The sequence below is a fragment of the Vigna unguiculata genome, chromosome 2 (assembly GCF_037176805.1).
Source record: "Vigna unguiculata cultivar grain cowpea cultivar isolate G323 ecotype 2 chromosome 2, ASM3717680v1, whole genome shotgun sequence".
In the NCBI taxonomy this organism is placed as follows: Eukaryota; Viridiplantae; Streptophyta; class Magnoliopsida; order Fabales; family Fabaceae; genus Vigna; species Vigna unguiculata.
Window position 1 is genome coordinate 23,330,352 of NC_140793.1, and position 27,747 is coordinate 23,358,098.

The following is a 27,747-nucleotide window of genomic DNA, read 5'->3' on the forward strand; positions in this document are numbered from 1 at the left end:
CATATTAGTAAATGGGAGCCAAAGGGAAGAATTTACTCCAACCAAAGGAGACCCACTAGCCCCACTCTTATTTTTTATTGTGGCCGAAAGATTAGCAGAACTAATGAAGCAAGCATTACATAAAAATAAGCTAAAAGGGTTAAGGGTCAGGAAAAATGAAGTAGAAGTGAACATGTTATAGTTTGTTGATGATACTTTGTTTTTGTGTCAGGTTGAAACACAAAATATTTTGGTTATCAGGATCATTCTCTGTTGTTTTGAACTACCATCAAGGCTAAAGTTTAATTTCTATAAAACTAAGTTGGGGGGGGATTGAGGTTGATAATTATACTTTAGATAAATTTTCAATTATGCTGAATTACAGAAAAATGATGATCCATTCACATACCTAAGAATTCTAGTGTGTGAAGGGGGAGGGGGATCATAGAATTATGGAATGGCATCACTCAAAAGATTAAAAAGAAACTTAATAACGACAAAGTGGTAGAAAAATTGCATGGGTAAGTTGGAAAATTTTATGCAAACATATGAAAAAGGGTGTGTTAGGTATGAGAGATTGAGAAGTGTTTAATCTAGATTTATTAGGTAAATGGAAATGGAGACTACACTATGAAAAACATGGGTTGTGGAAGGATGTATTCGAGTCAAAGTATGGATCTTGGAGAAGCTTAAACAACAGTAATGAGAATAAATATGAATCGTTGTGGTAGAGAGACCTTAGGAAAGTATGTGGGAAGGGACAAACATGGAATTGAGTTGATAAAAACATTTCTTGGTATAGAGGAAAAGGAAATCTTATTCGGTTTTGGGAGATAGTTGGCTTAGCAAAGTCCCTTTCTTAGAAAAGTATCCTCGAATGTATATCAATTCCACTACTATGAAGGCTAAATTAGGGGAGGTTGGAAAATGGAATGAAAAATCTTGGGAATGGAAATTACAATGGCGAAAAGATTGGTTTGAATGGGAGAAAGTTCAAATATCTAACTTGATGTATGAGTTGGGAGAGTATACATTAGGTAAAGGCAAAGAGGATGAATGGGAGTGGAAGGACTATAACACCCCGTCGGGATGCTACTAAAATAATTAGAAATTTTTCGTATTAAAAAATTCTTCCTTTATTTCATCAAAATAAGCTTTCCAAATAAAAAAAATATTATCTAACTTTGTAATTATCTGACATATACATTACATTATTTAAAAATAAAAAATAAAAAAGTTGCAAAAATTTGAAAAATAAGAAACAATTTTCTCAATGCAATCCCTAGAGCTCCTCACTGTTGTGCATCCAAATCATCATCTACAACATCACTCTACTCTCGTATAACACTAATCATAGGATTATCGTAAGTAGAAACCACAACCACAAACATGCAAGGGTGAGCTAACATAAAACAACACATACCAATAACTTACCAAACATCTTACTCACCTAAACTTCATTAATTTCAAAATCATTAAGAACATAATTTCAAAACCATATTCATGATAATAAACATATCATATTACCACATTATAATACCAAACAATATGTCTTTCCCATGTGTAACACCCCAAACGGATATTACTAGATAAAACTGATTTTTCACGAAATATACTTTAAGAAAATCAAACATTACGATAAATTCCCAAGCGCGGGAAATTTCAAACTTGTCTCGCTATAATCCATTTGTACTGTCTCATCTTTATTACAAGTTCATAATGGATAAAACATCATAATGGATAAAACATCATAATGTCTATTACAAAAGGTAGGAAAGCATAGCATAAAGAAAATCCCCCATCGGTAGCCCCGCTTTGTTGCTAAGCATCAACATGATCACCTGAATTCACGTCTGCTCCCACGTAACAAGTCACGTGATCATCGCCAAACACAAACAAGCAAGGGTGAGCTGAGAAAGAAAAACTATACAAATAATAAGATAATAAGAATTGACCCTCACCCAATCTAACTTAGTCAATTTTAGTTTATTGACCTTTTTATAACATTATACCCCAATCTCATAACCTATATGAGAAAGATCCATTCACAACCTTGGTCCTTAGGGATTATCATGCTCCCACGAACCTGCCCGCTCGTGGTCCAACTCTACGGACCTCCCCGCCCGTAGTCCAACTCTACGAACCTGCCCGCTCGTAGTCCAACATGCGTGAACACCTACTATGAACCTCCCCGCTCATAATAGCCTCAAGTGTGAGCACGGAACATACGAACCTCTCCGCTCGTATCCCCACACAAGAGTACAAATGATACGGACCTTCCCGCCCGCATCAATCACGCATCTCAAATCTCCGTTACGAACCTTCCCGCTTGTAACTAATCCAGCATATCCCAGACCAAGACCCTCACAACAATCCATGCATAATGCATAATGCATAACACACTATAAGCACATTTGCCGCTGCATGCATTATCTTAAATATATGATTTAAAGCTACGGTTACAACCAACAGTTTTTTTTTTTTCAAGTCTATATAAAACCTAAAATTATAATGTCTCTAACATAACCCTTACATATAGAAATAGATTTAAAGGCTATGTCATTTATTTCTCATGATGGCACCACTTCATATGCCATATGCTACCGTTAAGGACAAAAAGAAAGGCTTGCATCACAATACATAACTGACCTCAACTTTAACAAAATTTTCCAAATAAATGGACACTCACACCTGAATCTTTATTTTTAATACTCCTGTTCTAGCATTTTCCATTCGCCTAATAAAGTTGCATACAACTCATGCCAACACATTTTCACTCACTGTTTTTAGTAATCAATTCATCCCTATTAAGAACAAAATTGTACCGCAACTTGGTACCATATATCCAACTAGATAGCATCATTAATCCATATCATAGTTTTTGGTTACGTAAAAGATTCAAGTTGCCACTAAGTCATTAATAAATATATTCGGTTATCACAACACATTCAACAAATTATAAAAATAAAATCCCTTTTAGTTTTAATTTTATTTATTTATAGTTTTAAATAAACTTGCACCACTTCCTACACACTTCACCGTATATTTCATTCATGTTTTACAATTTAATCACACTTATGCAAACCAACCGTCAACAAAAGAATTCATGATTCAACCAAAAAAAAAAAAGAATTGCACCATTTAAATTTGATACATCCCTATAAAATTTATGCAACCCTAAACTCCAAACACATGTGCTTACCCACTAAAATTTTCCCGTGCTCTTAACTCTATAAAACTTCTAGTAGCTTTTAATATATTTGATTATTGTTGATAGCTAAAAGCAAAGTAATGAATCTTTATCAAAATATGCTCTAATTCACTCCACAAATTTCTCCCTAAATTGCACCTAAAAAATTTAAATAATCTTTATCATCCAAGATTTTGATTCCACATTTCATGCTTTTTCTATAATCCATACGAAAGAAATTGTCCTAGATGGAAGATTAGATATTTACACTTTCCTAATACATCATGAGTAACTAATCATATCATGACTACACACTTCTCACCATAAATTAATTAAAAGAAATTATAATGATATAATCTTCTATGAATAAATAGTCGTTATACCACAGAAGAAAAAAAGAAAAGAAAATTTTAAGTAAACAATTTTGAACCACAACCTTCTGCTTTATTCCCAAAACCAAGACATGATACAAATATCACTAACCCGCAACTGCTATTATTCTTCATACTATCATAAGAACTAAAACACAATTACAATAATAATAATGTCAAGGCCATAGTTTGAATGCCACCACCAAAATAATTCACGGACATTACCAAAGTTCCGAATGACCCAACCTCCATTTATATATTTTATAGTTTTGCCATTGTTCATGTATATTTTTGTTCATTTGATCTAGATAAAGTAATAGTACTTAATATCATATGGCATCAATACACACAAAAATTATAGAGTATATAAATAAATATATACTACCACAGAGACACCAGTAATAACCTTTTATAAAACAATCAAAACAACAACTTTCTATTACTGAAGCATGATCTGTATAAAAAAATATATGTAATAACTTTTTTTTTTATATTCCGCAAGCCTGAAAGTCCTACCAAAAAAAAAATTAAAACCATCGGCATATGCTTAACGTAAGAACTTGCCGAAATTATGCTTGCAAAGGGAATAAAACACATACCAATCTCATACGTGCACTGAAATAATTATCTCAAAATTAAGACAAATAGTGCAGCTCCCCTTACCCGGTTTTTTAGCTTCAAACAATTTCCAATGAATTCTTCCTTGTTCCCAAAGCTCCCCTCCTTGCCTCCACTCCAATTCCCCTCTCTGGATTGCAATTCTCAGCCCTCACTTGACACACACACTATGACTCTTTGTTTTCCCCACTCACTCTTCTCTCTCTCCCCCCAACTTCAGCCCAAAATAAATAATACCCATATTAAAACGAAATTTATTTAAATTCAAGGTTTTATGACCATTATTTTGGATTACTGCACCCCAACTGCTACCTCTCTGGTTTCTCAGGGAATTTCTACAGTCTCTAGATTTTTCCATCACTTAGCAAAAATATAAAAATATAAATAGTCTACTTACTCTAGTCAAGATTCAAACCCACAACCTCCCAATCCATCAAACACATGCACACTAACAAACCATCTCATTATTCTTGTTAATTCACACATTCATATAAGGTTAAACCATGTTTCCGCATTCATAATATTTTGGTAATATAAAACACAACTAAAATCACACTAATGGCACACACTAGACTTGAACCCAAGTCCTCCCAACATAACCAAGTACTCTAAACCCTTTAAGTTATCATTGTTTCTTGTCTAAGGTTTATCAAAGAACTCCCTTAAGGTATTCTCAACCCCTCATTTCTTTATTCCATTACTTATTAATTTTCATAAATTTCCTGGATCTCACACCATGTAACTTACTGACACCCTTCCTGCCCACCAAAGCCTTATGGATAGGGCCTTTTTCCCTACTTTCCAAAAGTCTTACGTGTAAAAACTTTGTCTGCTCACCAAAGCCTTACAGTCAGAGCATACTTACTCAACTCAAGCCAAAGTTTTATGGGCGAAAGAAATAAAACTTCCCTTTTTCCCCTGCTCACCAAAGCCTTCTTGGCGAAAAGGAATCACTTCGACTTTACAATTATGTGAGAATACATACATATAGCTACATCAAACACTCATGAATCTCATTACATCATTATCGCATGTATAACCATACATCAATCACACCGCAAACAGATGTTGCTCTAAAAAAACATCACCAAATCCTGCTCCAAAAATATAGCAACAAACATATAAACAGAACTAGGAAATTGTAAAAAAAAACAATAACAAACTATTTTAAAAAGGTTAAATCATTTTAGAGGTCTCCATTTTTGTAGCGAAATTTCAAGTAGGTCCCTCCATTTTTATTTGACTCAATTGAGTCCCTATTTTGGAAAATTCGTTGTAATCAGGTTCTTTCCATTGTAGTACAACAACGGTGTTAACTAGGTGTGTGTCAGCACATAGTTTTTTTTTTTATTCTTTTGATTTTTTTTAACTTTTAATTTTTTTAATTTTAAAAAAAAATTAAAAAAATTGCCAAGTGGTAGAGATAATGTGATGTAATAGTGGCAGTGTCATGTGTCACTATTAAAGTCTCAATGTAATCCCTATATTTGTTATTTTGTCTCAATTTGATCCCAATTTTTTTAAAACTGAATCAATTTTATCCTTTTATCAAATTTAATTTTTATATAAATTTTATAATGGTATTTTTATTATAATTGATATTTTTTAACAAAATTAAGTTTATTTAAATGTATATTTTGCATTGAACTTTATTTAAATATTGTTTCAAATATTTATATATCAATAATTTATAGACAAATGTTAAAATTGGTTTAAAAATAATAAATTTATAAATTGAATTGTAAAATTTTAAATAAATATATTTATTTTAAATTCGTTTAAAATTTTATGTTTGAATTTGTAAAGTTTTTATTTTTAAAGCAACTCTAATATTTATCTATAAATTATAGATATATAAATATTTAAAACAAAATTTAAATAAAATTAAATGCAAAATATACATTTAAATAAACTTAATTTTGTTTAAAATATCAATTATAATAAAAATACCATTCTAAAATTTATATAAAAGTTAAATTTGATATAGGGATGAAATTGATTCAGTTTTAAAAAAATTAGGACCAAATTGAGACAAAATAACAAATACAGGGACTATTGAGACTTTTCACATCCAATAGTGACATGTGACACTACCACTGCCACATCACACTATCTCTGCCATGTGGCACAATGTCAGATTGACACGTGGCAATTTTAAAAAAATTATAAAAAAGTTTAAAATTTTTTAAGAAATTTTAAAAATTTTAAATAAAATCAGAAAAAATCACGTGCTGACACGTGGCACATAGTTAACACCGTTACTGTACTACTAACGAAAATGACCTGATTGCAACGAATTTTCCAAAATAGGGACTCAATTGAGTCAAATAAAAATGGGGGGACCTACTTGAGATTTTGCTACAAAAATTGAGACATCTGGAATGATTTAACCTTTAAAAAAATAGAACAATTGTTTTAAAAACATCAGCAACAAAATATTTTCTTAAAAAAACAACAAACTGTTTTAAAAACATCAACAACAAACTATTTAAAAAAATAGAACAAATTATTTTAAAAACAACAAACATGAACCAAGCTGAAACAGAAAATTTTGCTCATGCAATTTACTACAAGTTGTCCTATACTGATAATTTAACTCTATGCTCATACCAAATAATCATCAAACCAAATTGGTTAACTTACCTTTGCACCATCCATTACCATGATACCAAACCTTATTTTCTGCACATAATAAATTTAGCATATAATTCACTAAAATTTTGAACATTACAACCACAATACCATAGCACAAAATCAACTTTGCACATGGTCATGAACACAAATTAATAGACTTACCTCTCATATGCAATCTTCACACTCTCAACTTTTTTCCAAGACAAATTCCCTTCTGGTCCAAGTCAAAATAATCCTCCAATACCACCAATATTTTATATTGACAACTAAAATTATCCACTTATACATATTACATTCCAAGATTATAAAAAAAAAAAAAAAACATTCTTTCAATGAAGTCATCGTTCTACAATAATTTCTAACAAAAAAATTCCAAAACACCCTTAAAATCAATTCCATGTCAATAACAGTGTCATAATGCAAAAACTACTTCAGAATAATTAATCATTATAGCCCCCAAGTTTTCGAATATAATACAAACCATAAACATCTCATCACTTCAACGCTAAAAATCTATCCAACCAAAAATTATGAACAAACATCATGCCATAACAAGAATGTGTATTTCACAATTTCACCATTGATTCATCCATAAAACTTAGATATTATATTATAATCATCATTAAAACACAATTTATCATTATGTAATCCAATTTGCAAATTTTTTTCTATGCATAATAATAATAATAATAATAATAATAATGAAAAAGGTTAGATCCCCTTACCTTGTTTTTTTTTCTGAACCAAAGACCTTTTCCTTAGCTTTAGTCTTGTTTCTCTTTTTTCTTCCCTTAGGATGTTTGGATATTATGACTATCCCAAGACTGGTTCATGGGAACTCACTTCTAAATTAACAAAACCAGAACATGAAGTTATTTTTTCTGCACCATGGGCACTCACCTTAAATGGAATCACCTCCACCAATGAATATTCACCTTCACAACAAAAACACAAAAACACAAAACCAGCATCCTCATTAATGAAAAATGATTGTACCAACAAAATAAAATAAGGTTTTGGGGACAAGTTGCTTACCCAAAGCTCATTGTGGCACCATCATCAGCAGAATAAGGGTAACTTTGATGCGATTCCTCACCTCCATCATTGGACCGACTAGAGCACGAGAAATGCGAATGTGAACCACAAATGTGAAAGCTCAGGCCAAAAGAAATGTAGAAACAATCACCTCTAGTGTTGGACCAACGAGAGCAGGAGAAGTGCCAACGCGAACCACAAATGTGAAAACTCATAGTTGGAGAAATGTAGCAAAACATAAGTGAGGGAAAAAAGTAAAGTATAGTGAAAATGGTAAAGTGGTTAAGGAGGGAAAGTTAATCACTCGCTAACTTCACTTCCCTTAAAGACTGTCAACTTTTAAAATTAAAAATCTCATATACGACAACACATGGCATTTTATTTAAAATCCAAAATTTAAAATAAAGGTGCGCGTGGGTGGAACTAACGCTCAACAAAAGTAAATTAATAATAAGTGTTGTCTACTTATCATACGATGACACTCACATATAGTTTTTAATTTAAAATTTTACATTAATTTCCAACTCAATACCTCGATGAGTGAAATTTCATTATTTTTCAATATATATATATATATATAGAGAGAGAGAGGGGTGAGAGTTGAATTTCTCCCCATTTTGAGTCATTTGAGCCAACACTTTTATTTTTTATTATTTTAAAATTTAAAATAGTAATTTAAAGTGGGTTGAGCCCACTTTAAAAAAATATATATTTTTTTTCTATTTTACATTTGTGGAGCGAACATTAATGTCACACTATTAAAGTCCTTCAAAGCCTTTTGGAACCTAAGTTCATGTTATTCCAATAATAAACATTGAACATCCTTTAAGTCCTTTGTTAGCTTATCCCTTTCCTCTTTAAAAAGTTGGTGGTCAAGATTTAGATCATCAACATTTCTCTAGAGTTAGTAGACATCTTCGAAAGTCAATTATGGAAGATATGACAAACTATTCATGTTCAATGAAAAAAGAAGTAAAAATATTTTATAAGAACAAAATAATTTAGTGACATATATTTTTGTGAAAAAAAAATCTTTAATATATTTGCAAATGGTTTTATGAACAAAATTTTTACTCATTAATAATCCATTTTCCGAAAATTTACATGTATAATAAAAATAGAACAAAACGCTAGAAGGAGGGCTTGAACCTCCGACCTTGTGGTTAACAGCCACACGCTCTAACCAACTGAGCTATTCCAGCTTACATGGTTTTTAGACTCCATTGGATTGTTTTTATTGATATTTTTAAGAGTCTAAAGACTTAATGATAGGCAATGATAGACAATGTAAAATAAAAATAGTTTTTTAAGAGTGATAGAAAATGTAAAATAAAAATAGAACAAAATGCTAGAAGTAAGGCTTGAACTTCTGATTAACAACCACACACTCTAACCAACTGAGATATTCCAGCTTATATAAATTTTATAGACTTCATTGGTGTCCTTTTATTAAAAACAACATCCATCAATCCTTAGTAGTCAATATTTTTATGGTTGAGACTAAGAGAGTGTGTGAATGTCTTCAACCACCCAACTTTCATTCTTTCGTTCTTCAATAATGAAAATGTTCTTGGCAAAAGCTTTCACACTTGTTCGTCTTTCATATCACAATACTAAGATTAAGAAATAATTTAAATAATTGACATGATATTTTTTTAAATCTTTTTATATATATATATATATAATGATAGAAAATGTAAAATAAAAAATAGAACAAAACGCTAAAAGACAATTTAGACTAAGACAATGTGTGAATGTCCTTAACCACCCAACTTTCGTTCTTCAGTAATGAAAATGTTCTTGGCAAATGTTGCTTTCACAGTTGTTCGTCTTTCATATCACAATACTAGACGCTAGAAAAAGGACTTAAACCTCTGACCTTGTGGTTAAGAGCCACACGCTCTAACCAACTAAGTTATTCTAGCTTACATGAATTTTGTAGACTCCATTGGTGTCCTTCTATTAATTATTTCAAGAGTCTTGACTTTGATTTTTCATAAAGTCATTAAAAACAACATCCATCAATCCTTATTCAACATTTTTATGATTGAGACTAGGATAGTGTGTGAATGTCTTCATCCACCCAACTTTCGTTCTTCAGTAATGAAAATGTTCTTGGCAAATGGTTGTTCGTCTTTCATAAAACCAAAAATTTCAGCTATGACTATGAATATGAATGCCTTTTACCCCGGTTAATTATTACTTTGATCAACATGATAACATTAGACTCATGTTGCTACCCCATCCTAATATATCTAGACTGTAAGTTTGCTTTAAGCACTATAATTTCTTTAAAGTAACAACACCTTATGCACGACCCATCCACTTAAGGCTAGGAGCACATCTCAAACACAATACAATTTCAATCATATCTTATATGTGAAAATAATTTATTTTAAACAAATAAAATTATTTTTGAAATTATAAATAGTTGAAATTAAGAAATAAAAAATTGTAAAAAGAATTGTATAACAACCTTATAAAACTATATAGTCTTTCAAAATATAAGTTTTATATATATATATATATATATATATATATATATATATGAAAATACCACACATGAATTTTATACATCAAAGATACTTAATAATTGATGCTTTCTAGAAGATTCATATTAAGTATGTCTTACTAGAAACTAGTACTTAGATTTACAAGTGAATATGAGAATAATGAATCAAGGTAAGTTTATTACAACCCAAGTTCACATATTTTATAATGTAAAATGATATATTATTCTATGACTTAGATCATCATCATTTACAACATAGGTTTCAATACTTAATACACAAAATAAACAATAGTTCACATATCATCCCATATATGTGAACACATTCATATAATTCTTATAAACAATCTCAACAACTAGTTTCATATAATATACATGATGTAAAATAAATAATATCAATTAAATATACAATTTAATATGCATTTATAATAAACATTCAATACAATCCATTAAAGATACAAAGAGATAAAAAGAAAGAAGAAAAGAAATTAAAAAAAAAAAAACTTCTTTTTAGCTTAAGTGTAATGACCTTAGCACATTTAAATATTATATATATATATATATATATATATATATATATATATATATATATATATATATATGAATCAAATTGGTTATAGTTGTCTCTCGACTCCTACCTACATGTTATGGCTAACATTACCCTTTTGCAAAAGAAGCATATTTGCTTACCAACATTTGTGCTAACATAGTTGTCACTCGACTTCTACCCGATAGCTTGTGCTAAACGTCAATGCTAACATTGTCTTTGCTCAAAATAAGCCTATTTGCTTCATAACCTTTGTGTGAACGTAGTTGCCTCTCGGATTCTACCTTATAGCCCACGCTAAACGCTAGTATTAACATTGTCTTCGTGCTAAATAAGCCTTCTTGCTAACATAGCAACCTCTTAGCTACTACCAATATTAGCCTACATGATATAAATCGTCAGACAACCCTCAATTGTTAATATTCTTTGTGCTAAAGTATTGACATCTCAACTCTTACTACTTCATATGTCTTTGTGCTAAGTGACCGAATGGTCCAAACTTAAAAAGACATATTTACTACAGTAGTGGTCTCTTGGATCCTACCAAAACATAAACATTCATATCAAGCGACAAATTGGTCCAAACTTGTACTTGCCCACAATTTAAAAATTTTAGACTTTTGTCTTAAATATCCATTACTCCTAAATAATAGAGTGGAAAATAGTTGCTCTTTTCTCTATAAATAAACCATATATACATTGAATATTTCTAGTTTAGGCTTCCACTTTAGCTTTAGCAAAAACACAGTTTTATAAAAAAAAAAAAAACAATTTGCAAATATAATCTTAAACACATTAAGATGGTTGGTAAAATATGAAATTTGTTCCGGATCATCCTTCATTTGTTTCAATTCAATCTTTACAATTTAAACTTAATACAAGGAAAAGCCACTAATAAAAAATTTACTAACATGCATAATCTAATCACTAAATGAACTTTTTATCGATAATATTTAATTCAAACATTCTAAAGTAATAATATATTAATCAAAACTCAAATAACATTTAGCTTCAAACCTTCAAATAGTTTTCAAAGAAAATACCAACTCTGCATCAAACTCAAGATATGACCATGCCACCTTCTTACTGAGATTTCATATTCAAATAATCTATCTTAAGGTTTTACAAAGTTATAAATAGATTCCCTTGTCTGCAATCCTTTCTCCTCAAAATAACTTAATAGTTCAAAATCTAGAAATCTAATTCAAGATATCCAAATGTAACTAAATTTCAATACAAATTAATCAATTTTACATGATTTTTTTCTCTCAACTATCTTCACCACAATTAATGACAAAATCATAAAAGAAATAATAAAGACTCTTTAGAATAAGTTAAATTTATTTTGTTCTAAAATTTGATAAGTTAAAATTAACCTTTATATTTTAAATATAAGTATATATGATCATATTCTAGAAGACATGTGATATGAAGAAAAAATATTGAAAAAGAAAAAGAAAAAATTTGGAAAAGAGAAGTCGTAATTTAAAATATTCATGAATATCTTTTAAACAAATATTCAACACCAATAAAATGATGGATTTTTTTTATTATGAATCGGATTTTTTTCAGACATCATCTCATTTAAACAGTTGTTTAATTTAAAAGAAATAATAGTAAAGAGTTGTTCATGTTCATAATAAAAATTAATTGAGAAGAAAAGAACATTGTTATTAGGGGTTATGCGCCGTCCAAAAAAAAGAAAACAGAAGAAAAAGGGTTTGTCAATTCATTTCATTGTTGTTCTCACAATTTTGTCTTACCCAAATGTCCAAAAAATTCACAGTAAATTTGCAGCTAGCTACCTGCACATTATATAAAAATTATATAATTCTATTTTAAAATTATAATATTTTTAGTATGTAAATAATAACAATAAAAAAAGAGAGAAAAAGTAATAAATATAAATTACTCGTGCACTAAAAGTAATTGCATACATTTAAACTCTAATACTACAATTACACTTTTTTTTTTTATTTTTTCCCATATGTATCATTTTATTACCGTTATTTTCATTCAAATTACAAATTACGCATTAAATAGAACTAATTATATAATATTATATTTAAGTGAATTTATTAAGTTTGCGAGTTAATATAAATATTAAATGAGATTATAACAAAAAATTAAATAAAAAAATTATGAAAAAAAGACAATGAAGGTTGAGAAGTGTAATTTAGTGATAGACTAAAATAAAATAAAAAATAATTTTAAAAATTATAAAAATCATGATTATTACCAATTATCTTCTGTGTCTAAAAAAATTATTAAATTAATTATAATTTACAAAAATTAGAATTTTTAAAATATTAAAAAAATAATACCAAAATAAATAGTATTTACAAAAATTGAGACGAATAATATATTCAAACTTAAAAAAGTAAGGTTATACTTTCTAATCTTCTTATTTAAAGAGTGTGATCTCACTGACAGTTGTATCATCACAATTTCGTGCAAATTCATCGAAATAATCAAAATGAACGTGTGACTTTCACGTTCACCCTTCCCTTTGAATAGGAAATTTTCGAAATGAATATATAGTAAATCTATACATACAGGTATGTTATTTTTAGGGTTAAATATGTTTTTGTCCCTTAACTTTTAGTGAATTTTGGAATTAGTCCATTTTGAAATTTTAGACCAATTTAGTCCTAATCTTTCGGAATACGTGGATTTAGTCCTTTTAATCAAATTTTGTTAGGTTTATTTGATGTTTCGTACACATGTTAGGATTCTATTTCATTTGTTTATACTATTTGACACATTTTTGCTTTAATGTTAAGTCAAATACTATTGTGAAACGCGCTTGAAATGTCAAATAAACTTAACAAAATTGGATTAAAAGGACTAAATCCACGTATTTTAAAAGATGAAGGACTAAATTGGTTCAAAGTTTCAAAATGGACTAATTCCAAAATTCACTGAAAGTTAAGGGACCAAAAACATATTTAACCCTTATTTTTATTTTATTTTCTGAATAGTGGATTTATAACTAAAAGTACTTCAACTATGCAACATATTTATAACTTCTGGGCATATGAAAGATATTAAAAACTTAAGAAGAAAAAATATTAGCCATTTATAGTTCTGTATGTACTATCTTATTAGAAAATATAAAAAAAAAATTAAAAATATGCAAAAATAAGTTGGTGGTGGAAGTGTCATCATTTTCTTATCACCTTTTTCATTGACTTACTCTGCCAAATGTCTTATTTTTATAAAGTCTTTTGGTCAATTTCAGCAATACTTCATTTCATAAGTCAATTATTTTAGACCACTTGCCTCCCTACACACCACAAATTTCATTCCTACCTAATCACGGCTTCACAATTAATTCAAAATTAATTAATTAATTCATCTTTATTCCCAAAATGTTGAATGCTTCAATTTTCTTTAAATATTCTTTATATTGAATCTTTCAATAAAGTAAGAAGAAAATTCAAATACCTTTTTCTTAATTTTCTTACAAATTATTGTAACAAAAGTATTAGGTAGGATTTTGTTGGTTGATTATAATATGATGAAGAATAGATGTTTACAAGCCATAAAGAGATAGTAAATGAAAAAAAAAATTGAAAATGTTGATTGGGTTATGTATTATATGAGTGTTCACATTATCTTATGCATGAGGAGAGATCAAAAACTTCTTAAATTAAATTTATATTTATATTTTCAGGTATTAGTCTTCATTTTTTAAGAAGATATTTCATAAAATTGCTCTATAATAAATTTTGCACACCATCTTAAATAGTGTTATAATTATATCTCAAAAGTTTACATCTCCATAATAATTGTGATAGTAAATTTGGATAAAACATTTATAGTTCTTCTGAACAAAAAGTACACCTCAGTTCAAAAAAATGCAGAGTTTTTAATAAGATGAAAGCTAAAATTTATTGAAGAAAAGATATATTTTTTTTTTTTACAGAGCATTTGGTTGGGCAAAGAAGGCGTGGACTTTTTGATACATTTTCTTCATTCAGATCCACCAAACCAAACCAAACCCATCACACAGAATCACGTAAAACACCCAACTCAAAAGCTTCAAACTTTTTCAGTTTTTCCAAATTAAGACACAGTGAAAGAAAAGGAAAAGAGTTGCAAAGTTTTCTTCTTTTTTGTTTCTTGAAAGTCAGAGAAAAGTTTGAAGCTTTCTTTCCTCTGTTGGATTATTCAACTGGGATGGCGGGCGGCGGAAGTGGGGACCGGCCACCGTGGAAGGAGGCGGCGCCGCCTCGACCCACCATCAGTCTCCCTCCAAGGGCTGCTTCCATGGAGACCCTTTTCAATGGCGGCTTCAGTCCTGGTCCCATGACTCTTCTCTCTGGCTTTTTGACCGATGGGGATGACAGCAACAAGTCCTTCTCTCAGCTCCTCGCCGGAGCCATGGCTTCTCCGGTGACCTCCACCGTCGCCGTACACGACTCGTATGGCCTCTTTTCACCTTCCCAGGTACTGCAGTTCTTTCTTTCACTCATTATGTGCAAGTTCTTCTAATGTTGCATTTTCATTTATCAAACATAGTAAGTGTTGGAAAATTTGTCTTTTATTTTTGGTTTAGACAAAATTCTGATGCAAAACTTTAGCTACTTTTAGCATGGTTAAAATTGAAGTTTGACCCCTAAGTAATTGACTTTTTGATGTTGACTTTTTATATAAGGATTACTGAAGTGATTAAGTTAAAATGATTTTGATTAGGGAATGGCTTAAAATCTACCTTCATAGAGAGGAGGTGTAGATAAGTTTTATAGTTGGCTTCTGGGAATTGGCTAGGAACCCCTTCATTATAGGAAGATTGTTTTTGTCATCTTTTGTGTTTGTTATGTTTGTACAAACATTTAAGATTTTTTAGTCAACTAAGCAAGTGTGAGAAATTTGTGTTAAGGCCATGTTTGGATAAATTCCTTCATAAGCATTCATGAGGGAATAAAATAAGAAGAAAAAATTAAGAAAGTTTCTCTCTTAAGCTAAAATTAGCTTTTACATTGTTTAAAATAAACTTTTGGATAAGTCAAATGAAAAAGTTTTACAAATTAGTTTAGAGGAGAAGCTTTGTTTTTCCTTATATGGAATTTTTCTTTAAGGTGGTAATTGTAACTATAACCCTTTTTATTAGATTCGTGGAATCTAATGTATTACAATGAAAATGAATGTAGTTATTGAATGTGAATATATAAACATATATAAAATTTTGTATTTTGGGGATACTTAGAAGGGTTCTGTTTTTTTTTTTCTATTACTAGAATAGGATCTTTGTCAAAATTATTGTATTTTGTAATGGTGATGGACAAGTTATGATGCACAAACAAAAGCTTGAAGGTAGGAGATGTATTCAAGTTACAGATCATTATAAGTTGGAAATTATAATCATATACAGTGCTTGGTATTGTTATTCTAGTACTTAATTAAAAGGAAATTAAAATAGGTTAGTGGATATGTCTGAAATGTTTTCTGGACATTTTGAACATGTTTAAGTTTGTTAAGGATTGTCCAAGTTTACAACATGTGTGTTGTCCTCATTTTGTTTCAATCTTTCAACTTTTCACGATGTTGTACTTAAAACAGACAAAAACAGCTAGAAACGACTAACACATTAAATACTTATAAGACAACACCTAATGCATTATTATCCATAAGATTCCAATAACTAATACATTAATTACCCTTCAGACTCCGATGGCTAATACATCTAAGTTTATTCCAAACCCAACAAAACATTCATCTCCTGTGAAACTTGATCCTACTGAATGAAAACTATTTCTGCTGATTAAGGAATGAACCATTCTGTTTTGAAATCTTAGTTATACTCAGGTGTGAATATCAGTCTCAACTCAAGACAATAATTTACCCTTTTAAAGTGGAAAACAATTTTTGAGTGTGAGTATTAGTCACATGATATTTTTAAGTGATTGTACTTAAAATCACTTATTCTTCTGACAAACTGATTTATGATATATGCAGATGTCATTTGGAATGACACACCAGCAGGCACTAGCCCAAGTTTCAGTGCAGGCTTCACAAGCTAACTCAAACATGCATATTCAGGCTGAACATTCACTATCATCACCTACCTCATTCACACAGGTTCCTGCAGCTACTTCCAACACCACACAACAGCTGGTTCCACCCTTAAATGCAGATTCTTGGGCCACAATGACTGAATCCACTGATCATTCTCACTCTGAACAAAAGTTGCAATCTTCATCGCTGAATGTTGATAAGCCTGCAGATGATGGATACAACTGGAGGAAGTATGGACAGAAACAGGTGAAGGGTAGTGAATTTCCTCGAAGTTATTACAAATGCACGCATCCACACTGTCCTGTCAAGAAAAAGGTTGAGCGTTCCCTTGAGGGTCATGTTACTGCAATTATTTATAAAGGAGAACACAATCATCAACGTCCTCATCCTAATAAACGCTCAAAAGATTCTGTGGCTTCAAATGAACATTCAAATATGCAAGGGAATGCTTCTTCTTATCAAGGGATGGCTAAGATGGATCCAGAGTCAAGTCAGGCAACAGCTGATCATCTATCAGGAAGTGACAGTGAGGAAGTTGGTGATCATGAAGCTGCAGATGATGAGAAAAATGTTGAGCCTGACCCCAAGAGGAGGTAAGCTTTTGTTTATGAAATCCTTTTCTTGCTTGTTATGAGTTAGAAAAAGAAGGAAAATGTTAGAAGTCCCATATCAACTAAAGATAATGTCAATTCATAATATATAAATGAGTGTAATATGGTGAGACAGGCTTAAATATGGTGAAGTAAAGGAAAAATGTTCATTCTATTTGGTTATAATTTGTAGATTGAGATTTTGCTCTTTGTTAGAGGAAAAATCCTTTGTGTTGGTGAAAGGTCTCTATCATAATATTCTCAGCAAAATCTCTCTTTTCTTTTTCACATTTATCCTTGGATTCTAATATCAGTTGTGTTTTCTGATCTTGAAAGTGTTGTAATTCTGCAGTAAAACAGAAGCCACAAATTTGGATCCAGCATCTTCGCATAGGACGGTCACTGAGCCTAGAATCATTGTGCAAACAACAAGTGAAGTTGATCTTTTAGATGATGGTTACAGATGGCGAAAATATGGGCAGAAAGTTGTGAAAGGCAACCCTTATCCGAGGTACTATTGCATCTCCTCCACACTTTGTTGCATTCATTGCACTATTATTCATGACTGATAATTATGATTGTCCAGATTGAAAAAATTATCTCTCAAAGAAAAATGCTCAATTTTTCCAATGTTCATCACTCATTACATTCACTACTTCATATCATGTTGACCCCATCATTAAACTTTGTCTAGTATAATGCTGAATCTAGCATGTATGTGATGTGTAGGAGCTATTACAAATGTACAACACCAGGTTGTAAGGTCCGAAAGCATGTGGAGAGGGCTTCAACAGATCCTAAAGCTGTGATAACAACATATGAAGGAAAACACAACCATGATGTTCCAGCTGCTAAGACCAGCAGCCATGTTATGGCAGGTAACAACACTTCACAGATAAAGTCACAGAATTCCAATCATAGAAGACAAAGTTTTGGCAGCAGAGATATTGGTGGCAATGAACAACAGCCTGTTGCAAGGCTAAGGTTGAAGGAAGAGCAGATAACCTAGTATGTGCTGGAAGAACTTGATTCCATGTTTTGTTTTCATGCTCATTGCATTCTTTTTTAGTCTTAGGCCTAAGTTTTGATCATGGCCTATCAGTGCAATCCCTAATAAACAAATGGTTCAACACTTTTCTCTTCCTGGCTTCTCCCACAAACACATCATGATGAAAGAGGTAAGGGCAGAAAAAAGGGTTTATTTGCACAGTGAAGTGAACACAGGTTTTGGACGATTCTGTACTATTTGTATCTTTTGTGTACATTGAAAATTTATGTTATGTTTTTTAATATAGCTGCTCATCATTTCATAGTGTAATTCCTTGTTATTTGATATATTTTTTTGAAAGATGTGAAATTTTTGGATCCCTGGATAAGTTCAAGTTAATTAAGGAGATTATGGTCAGTTATAAATGCTTTACAGAATCATATATCGTGGGATTATAACAGATTGTAAATTTTTAAATATATATATATATATATATATATATAAAGAAAACATTGAGGGAGCAGAAGTTCAACCATACAAGACTTGGAAACTGATTTGAAAGACTTCTCACAAGTTGAAGAGCAGCTAAATTGTCACAAGATTCAAGATTTTTGCAGAACAAAAATTGGACTATTAACCAAGCTTTTTTTCTGTCAAGCTAACCATTATATTTCAAAAAAAATAATATGAAATACTTTATATATATATATATATATATATATATAATGTAATTGATTTTAATTTTTAAAAAATATTTTCACATTTAAAAATATCAATTCTCTCCCATAACAAGTCAAAATAATAGTTTCTCATATTTTTACCCCATTCCTCTCCCGTCACTGTAGAGTTGGCAAACCTTTATTTAAAAAAATACAATAAGTTTTTTGAAAGTCCTATAACTAGATAAACATGAATAGACAATTTTAACAGCAATGAAATATTAATACGTTTTGTTTATGGATAAAATCTATTTTGAATTATTTAGAAAATTTTTAAATTCATTTTTTGTAATCTAAATTTTTTCTTGTTTAAATTATTTTTTTTTTCTCCCTAAAGGTGATTATAGTTAATATTTAATGATGCTCAGAGTATATCTAAAACTAAGGAAAAAAATATTTTGAGAAAATTATAACTGGATTTAGAAAGTTGTAGAGAGATTAAAAAATAGTTTACTAGTCTTTTAAATAATTAATAATTAATTAATTGTATCTGAAGATATCTAAATTGTAATTAAATAATTCTCACAGCACCATGTTAGTTGAAACGTAGCTTTAATTTTTTTTTTGTGTCGAATCAAATTTTGTTTCGTGGAACCCTCTTAATTATACAAAAAATAATCATTAATTCTTTCCTTAAAGTCTCCTTCATTTCTTATAATATTTCTTAATTTCTTAAAAAAAATCCTCTTCTTTTTAACTTTTCAAATTTTATCTCTTTTAGAATCTTAATCTTATCTTATAAGAATGGGAAACTTTGAGTTATTTTCAATTCATCATATTTTTAAATAAAGTAACGTATTGTTTACTTTAAAGATTGTTTACTCTATTTCTTTTCTTTTAAATTTGTTGCAATCTTTTTAGAGAATTAGTTGAGGAAAATCAATTTAATTAAACTTATATTTAATTTTATTATATTTAGATACTTTGGTCTAAGTCTTTATATTTTGAATTTTTTTTTTTGCATAAATTAGAAGTTACTCTGAAGAATAAAATTATAGATAAAAGAAACTATATGTTTGTGATTGAATAATGTGATAGATGGTTAGAATGTAAAAGTGACCTACCTAATCACAATATCTCAATTTCTATATAGAGATATGCTTTGTTAAGAAAATGATAAGAATGTTAATAGATGATTGTTTTAGAATAATTTAAATCTAATACTCTTGTTAAGAAATTGATATAATGTGTAGATTATGCATCAAAAGATATAGAATTTTTTTTTAAATTGAGTTTTGAATATGATTTGAGTAAAGCTAGTTCCTATAGTTTTTCATATGTTAGGTTATGAGAATGATGTGAATGTGTGTATTGAACTTGGATGATCTATGTTTAATTGAAATAAGTGAAGAATGAGACTAATGCAAATTATGGATTGTACTGATCATTTTTAATGTGCTTGAAAGTTGTATTAATTATATTGGTTTAACTTGAAAATACATTTGGTAAATTTACATGTGGTTTTGCTTAAGTAAAAGTAAAATAGAACATATATCCAAACTTTACTTTTATCTAATTTTAACTCAAGCAAAGAATTTTTTTATTAAAAAAAATAGAGTTAAAACTCAAACTTTTCTCTTGAACTTAGTTTCGCTCATGTCTAAATAAATTATTTTCTTTGTTGTCTGATTAATGGATTCATTATTCATTGAAAATAAATAATAATATTTAGTAAAACATCAAGACTTCCAAAATATATCGATTTTTCATCTGTTGAATGTTCTTTTATAAATAAATTTATGTGTGGTGTATATTGATTTTGTGTATTTGTATTTGATTGAAATTAAATTACTATGTTGCTAATTAAAATGTTATTTTATATACGTCCGAATACAAAGACACAAGTGAAATTCATTTAAAAGGAAAGGGGAACATTGATAAACGTTCAATAGAGTAGAAAATTAAACTATAGAGTATTTTGATTAATAGGTTTAGTTATCCATTTAATCCATATAGTTTAAAGAATTAGGTCTTATACTAAAAAGATATCTCCTTTTAGACTTTATACTATAAGAGGATATTTTTATACATACAAACTAAGAAAGATTTATAATACTAAAGTTTAGTGGTAAGAGTAAGTAATAAATTTTATACTCAACAGTTTTTCAAATAATTCATAAAAGCAGGCCAGAACATATTCCAAAGCAGAGTACAATATAACTGCTTTTAGATTAGAGAAAATTTGGAAGTATTAGATCTCTACATATGAACATCAAAAATGCCAAATCTAAGGACTGATTTTCTGTCAGACATTTTTCACAGCCAAAAATCCATGTAGCCAGGCTTAGCAGTGAATTCTGTGGAGACAGACTGATATAACCATTAAACACCTACTAACAAAGAACTCCTGAATTCTTATCATAAATATCTCAAAACTTCTAAATTCTTATCATAAATAACTCATCACATTAAACATGAAGGCGTTGATAATCCTTTGTGTCCTTTAGCTAGTGGTAGTAGTCTGGTGGATAGTGCTCACCCTTAAGAAGCATTGGCATTTGGTGTCCAGCACAAAAAACGTAACCACTTTTCAACCACTGTGAGAATAACCTATCATAACTAGGATTTAAATACTGCTACTCGTATGACTAAATTGATCACTGGATCCTTTGTAGCAGCTTTTCAACCATTATTCTCTGTTGAGCATCACTCAGTGTCTCTGAATTCATGATCGCATTAGCTACGATAATAGTTGTTTGTGGAGATGCTGCCTTCACCTGGATGGAACAATGGAAAAGAAAAGCTGAAACTAAGAATGAAATTTTCTCCAACTTCAACTCATAGGTTTCATACGACCCATGTCCGTTTAAAGAAACAAAGAAAAAAAACAAGATATGGCACACTAAAAATAGTGAGTGTCTGCATACCCAAACACGTCCATTTAAGCCAACTGCAATCTCAAAGGAAACTTTCTTCCCTAAAGCATCAAGAACTGGACACGTGGGTGAGCTAAGAAGCCTACAAAAAATCTCTCGTGTCAATATCTGTTAATGTTTATGCATGAACAGCAAAAAATTAAAAACCACTGGCATACCTCCTTGAGAGACCAGTTGTACAGTCAAACATATAGCCATCTTTTAGAGCACCAAATTCTGCTGCTTTCCCAGTAGCTGAACAAACACCAAAACAAAATAACAGGCAGGGTGGGTTAAGTCTGCAAAATTAATACAGAAATAAATTTAAACTTACTTAACAAAAAAACATACAATTAAGGCACAAGGATAAAACAAAGTCGAGATAAAACACCTACCATCAGTGCATGACAGCTCTGGATTCATTCCAGGGTTTGCTTTTACAACCCGCACATAAAGCAAAGTACCTATCTGCAAGTGATGCATTAGGCAAAAGAAATTACAACCTACAGAAATGTGATAAACCAACCAGATAAAACATAGCTTAAAACCCAGATGAGAACAAGTTGCTAGTTTGACATTCAAATCAAAAGAGGAAAACAAAAATGTAAATGAATTTTACTCTTCACGTTTTACAAGAATTAATTACAAAATACACTTCCAGAAGACTTAATTAGGTTAACCAAGGTGATCTATGGCAGTAGCGATGTTCATTAATGGAAATAGCACCCACTACTTCGTAGTCCTAATCACACCCTAATATATAACAGAAACAGAAATACTGTTTGTTATGATTTATGCGTAAGAGGAGAGAACCTAGCCCAAAATATTAGTCCATTAGGTGAGAGAGTCCCAAGGCTTAAGCACTAAATCAAGTAGTTCATCCTATTTAATGTGGAACTCCTAACATTGCTACCCTCACTAAGGGCAAATGCCCATTTTCACTTTATCGAACAGTGCCTTTATATCTGAGATGAATTCACTGATCTACCATTATTGTTAGGACTAACTGTTTGCACCTTAATCCAGACTACAAATAGCCTTTTTCATAGTCCAACTCTCAACAAGAGGAAAACCCCAAAAGACTGTTTTATTAGATGGGAGAGTCTCAAGGTACCACATCAAGTAGCTCATCGTCTTAATTTGGAACTACTAACAGTTTTGCTGACTTGTTCTTCTTCCATATTCAATAAATCCAACGAATCTGGCAAACCACATGGAGCTGCAACTTCTGTTGTTGTTTGGACGAACTTTTGTATCCTTTCACCTCCTAATGCATAATTCATATCAAACAATACTTAAAACCTAATACTCCACACATCAGCCAGCCATCAACACTGATCTAAGCCTGGACAACCTGAAATCACTTTTTCTTTTCTTCTAGGAAACACTCCCTTACGAGCATCCAGAATGCACTCTCTTTTTCTAGGAAACCTAATACGTCCTGACAATCTTATCTAGAAGGGTGAGAAATTTAGTTAAATGATAACTAGGAAATCTTTTAACCTATAAAGGCAAATGGCTGCTGACAAATGCGAAAAAGTATCTAGGACAAGAATGAGATATAGTGAGAGAAGAAATATGCCAAAATATTCAACTACACATTTTCTTTTTCAAAACAAGAATATCAAGGCTGATCAAGGATGAAAACTTTAATTAAAGCTCCATAGCTAAGAATAACCCTGCTCGTAACAATTTGGCACTTCAAGCATTAATATATAAAGAAAATTATCCAAGATTATGCATATAGAAAATGAAAATTTACTATTATTGAAATGGAGGAAAAAGTACAGCTATAAGGTGAACAAGATTTCCACAAAAATCAAACAAAACAGATCATATAGAAAGAACATGAAAATAAAAAATAAATATAAAATGCAACTTTGACCCCAAGATGCAGCCAATTTATGATGGATGGAGTTCGAATTTATAAACAAGACATGGTCACACAACACAAGTTTTAAAGCAGACTAGTTAAGTGACTTTAAAGTGTAAAATCCAGCATGAAGACCAAGGCTTGTAAAAAGGATTTTGTTTTTAGTCATACTAGCCAAAGTTACCAGTGCCTCCAATTGGTGACACCAATCTTCTAATGGTCCATGGTTCAATGCCTAATACTGATCTCCTTCACCTATATCTAATTATTTATATTAATAACTGATGACCAAAAAATGAACCTTCTATTTTACTTTTGGTACACAGCAACAAACTCCTAATTTTCTCAATAACCATCGTGATTTCCAAATACCAACAGAAAGTTGCAGTGATTTGAGGTAGACAAGGCAACGACAGAAAGAAATAATTATGAATGTGTAATCCTTATATATATTATGAATAAAAACATTTCTATTTTTCATCAAGATATGTTTCCAACCTGCAGACAAAGAGATGAAACGACAAACTGAAACTAAAAAAGAAAGTATTGCATTATTTTACATCTGCATGAAATACATCAAAAATAACTTATACACACCTCAAACTTAGGTATATTTCTTCTAGTTCCTCCTTCAAATGCAAGTACCGGTAAAAATGCTATAGCTGGTCCTTTTATGTCCACAAGAAAGTTCTACACAGAAATAAATCGAAATTTTTATAGAAAAAAACCTAGATTTAGATGAGAACAAATTTTAACTATTTTCAAGCAATTAAAAAAAGTACAACAATTGACACAGAACCAATCAATCCATTCATTTTGTATTACAAGGGTAAATTCCTTTTTAACACTTCAATCAACATTTACATGATATTAGTTAAGATGAAGCGACCTTTGATTATCAACACAACTTTGTAGAAAGCCTTAGAATTTAGATCTCAATCCCACAAAATCAGTTTGTAAGATGAGACCTGACTTCACTTATATTTTGTATTTTAACTATATCACTGGTTGATGTTGGACTACACCACTCATGAGACTCAATTATGACAACCCCAAAGAGACTGCAACTAAGGCAGGTTACGTGTGAGTGCAATTAAGACAATTGTCCAACAAAAAGAAAGCAAGTAAACAAGAGAGAAAGCAATCATAAACATTGCTATTAGCCTCTTGCTTTTTTCGTTTCTCTATTACTTGTGTTCTTGGTCTGTTTTCTTGACATGCGTCTTTACAGGAAAAAACTAACGGTTTTGAAGAAGGGTAATGCCACCTTGTCACGGCTAATTCTCTTTTTCAGTCCTTAGTCCTCATTAACAACTTAAGACAATTAAATAATTACATAAAACTCGAAGCATACAAGAAAGCTTGAAAGACAAAATTAGAAAATTCCTTACATCTGATCTGGAGTCCGCAACAATTCCAAGTACAGAATCCTCTGCATGCGGCACATACTGAAAAAAACTTAAAAAGATCAGAATATGGACGAAAAAAGATAGCACTCTTCAGTAGAAACATTAAAATCCTACTCCGAACAAAGGAAAATTGCATAACATAATCCAATGCTGAAAATAGAAAATGAAATTTATATGCATTAGAAAATAGTTTTCTGCAAGAATACAAACTGTCATTCACCTTAACAGCAAGAACTTGATTCCCACATAGTATTGAATATGTATAAAACTATGAATTGAAATGGAAGAAAGTGCTCAAAGCTACAAACATTTAGCCTAATTTCATGATTGCAATTAAAACTTTACTTAATTCAAGAGGGCGTAAAACAGACCCAAAGCAAACATAGGTAAAGGTCTTCCACGAATTCCATGACGGATACTACCTTCCAATGTGATAACAAACAAATTTTGACACTTACAAATGACATTACACTGAAAACCAAAACAATTGATTTGAGGATATTATTCCCACGCCATCTTTGGGTTTAGCCATCTTTTTCTAGATTAAAATCATACTAGCCGTTTCTACTAAAAATGCCCCACTAATCCATGTAAGATGAACACATGTTTTATTTGAAGTCGTTTATTTTCTGCTATTTGACAAATTCGTATAGCACTAAGAAAGAAGCATATTAACCAGTAGCAATGAAAAGTCAGTATCGTCCAATAACCAAACTCATGTCTTTACACATTAATATATAGATCATGACCGCAGCATTATACTCACCCTCTTCTGAGAATTTTCAACCCAGTATTTATTGGGCTTTGAGAACCTTAGTCTGCCAGCCTTCATTACAGAAATTGCATCACAGTCCTAGAAAATTGAGACAGACGATAATCAATATTATTAATAGGCTTGAACAGAATGAACAAAATGCAAGAACTATCATCATCTATAATTTCCTTTTTGTTTATAAGATGCTAAATGAGGATATCAGTCGACAAATACAAAATCAAAAGCAAGACACCTTGAAATTATACGCAAATGAAAATTGAGTGCCTTATTACATCCTTACTAAACAGAAGAAAAATTCAAGAGAGCTAGTATATCTACCGTGTCTGGCATGCATATAAACTAAGAAAATAAATATGAAGGTATGGCATCCTAAAATTAGTTATAAGTTAATAAGCACCCAAAATACAAAAATTCGTCTTTTCAAATGGACAAGAACAAAGACACTTAAGTACTCCAGGGAGCATGTCATATTACTTTATCTGAGACTTCAGCACCCGATAAGTCTCTATCATTGTCAAAAATTATTTGTGTGTGAAAGAAGGAATTCAAATGTCAAATTTTCAATGAATCCTAAATTTTAAAAGAACCAAAGACCTACCTGTCGTAGACCACCTCCAAGTTTAATTGTCTGGTTTGTCATGCTAGACAGGTCAAGAACCACATCTCCAGGACACTATACAATCATTGACATAAATTATAAGTAGCAGAAAAAGCAATGCTCAGTGTTATATCCATACCCAATAGAGATTGATAAGGGCTTGAACAAGGAAAACACTCACCACTAATTGGTCCACTAAATTTGCAGAGGGTTTTGTTTCCATTTATTAGAGCAAAAAGGACGCGCTTGACGGGGAAGAAGTTTCAATCCAACAACCTTGTAATTTGTACTGTGAAGATCATTCAACATTCAAATGTAAGTTTTCACATTCCAGCTGGCAACAAAAATTGTTCATTTCGACTTGACAAATCACATGAGTAAAACAATCATTCAATCACACCAAAGAACACAGAAAACCAATTCCATATGAAAAAATTGCAAATGGTTGCAACAATGCCAGCAGAAAACATCTCACTTATTATATTTAATAAAAGAATATAATTTTTATATATGTTGTTAAAACAATAACGGGAATTGAAGATACCGAGAAGAGAAGAATGCAGTGTTTGCTGCTTTGTATCAGTGTGCTCACTGCAGCAAGTGAGTAAAAAAAAATAGGGTTTGGTTTTGATTCTGATTCGAAAATCGCAAAATTGAAAATCCCCAGTTTAAAGAGACACTCAGCCAGCCCGCTCTACTCCAATACACTGTTCAATTTCTATGACGTTTGGGCCCGGTTTAGATTAAGAGGGTTTTTATAGATAGGTTTTCTCTTATAATTATATCTCTTATAATTATATCTCTTATTTAAGAAAATATTTTAAATATATCATACGTATTGATAATACTTGTACATAATATTTAAAAAATATAATTTTCATAAAAATATTATTTAAAAGATAAAAAAAAATTATATTTAATCTAATATACCAGTAGAGGTATATCACGAATAATTGTATCTCTTATTTAAGAGAATATTTTAAACATACCATACATCTTCATAATATTTAAAAAATATAATTTTCATAAAAATATT

The 27,747-nt window shown here is 30.5% G+C and overlaps 2 protein-coding genes, 1 long non-coding RNA gene and 2 other non-coding genes across 5 annotated transcripts; 1 reads left to right on the forward strand and 4 right to left on the reverse strand.

The window, feature by feature from the left end:
• Nucleotides 1-1,535: 1,535 nt before the first annotated feature.
• LOC114173299 (uncharacterized) lies at nucleotides 1,536-8,034 on the reverse strand. Its single transcript, XR_003602484.2, has 3 exons — nucleotides 7,828-8,034; nucleotides 7,518-7,727; nucleotides 1,536-1,832 (listed from the first exon to the last, which is right to left on the reverse strand). It is a non-coding gene; the product is annotated as an uncharacterized LOC114173299 (long non-coding RNA).
• Nucleotides 8,035-8,955: 921 nt separating this feature from the next.
• On the reverse strand, nucleotides 8,956-9,029 carry TRNAN-GUU (transfer RNA asparagine (anticodon GUU)). The gene has a single exon. It is a non-coding gene; the product is annotated as a tRNA-Asn (tRNA).
• A 649-nt stretch (nucleotides 9,030-9,678) lies between these two features.
• Nucleotides 9,679-9,752, reverse strand: TRNAK-CUU (transfer RNA lysine (anticodon CUU)). The gene has a single exon. It is a non-coding gene; the product is annotated as a tRNA-Lys (tRNA).
• Nucleotides 9,753-14,992: 5,240 nt separating this feature from the next.
• LOC114167040 (putative WRKY transcription factor 3) lies at nucleotides 14,993-18,812 on the forward strand. The gene is made up of 4 exons (XM_028051953.2): nucleotides 14,993-15,335; nucleotides 16,845-17,497; nucleotides 17,847-18,005; nucleotides 18,224-18,812. The coding sequence occupies exons 1-4, from the start codon at nucleotides 15,066-15,068 to the stop codon at nucleotides 18,501-18,503; spliced, it is 1,362 nt and encodes a 453-aa protein (XP_027907754.1). The 5' UTR covers nucleotides 14,993-15,065; the 3' UTR covers nucleotides 18,504-18,812.
• A 2,723-nt stretch (nucleotides 18,813-21,535) lies between these two features.
• Nucleotides 21,536-27,445, reverse strand: LOC114173013 (uncharacterized). The gene is made up of 10 exons (XM_028057202.2): nucleotides 27,256-27,445; nucleotides 26,893-27,000; nucleotides 26,712-26,786; nucleotides 26,105-26,191; nucleotides 25,321-25,377; nucleotides 24,527-24,619; nucleotides 22,452-22,524; nucleotides 22,236-22,311; nucleotides 22,069-22,159; nucleotides 21,536-21,918 (listed from the first exon to the last, which is right to left on the reverse strand). The coding sequence occupies exons 2-10, from the start codon at nucleotides 26,932-26,934 to the stop codon at nucleotides 21,799-21,801; spliced, it is 714 nt and encodes a 237-aa protein (XP_027913003.2). The 5' UTR covers nucleotides 26,935-27,000; nucleotides 27,256-27,445; the 3' UTR covers nucleotides 21,536-21,798.
• Nucleotides 27,446-27,747: the final 302 nt, after the last annotated feature.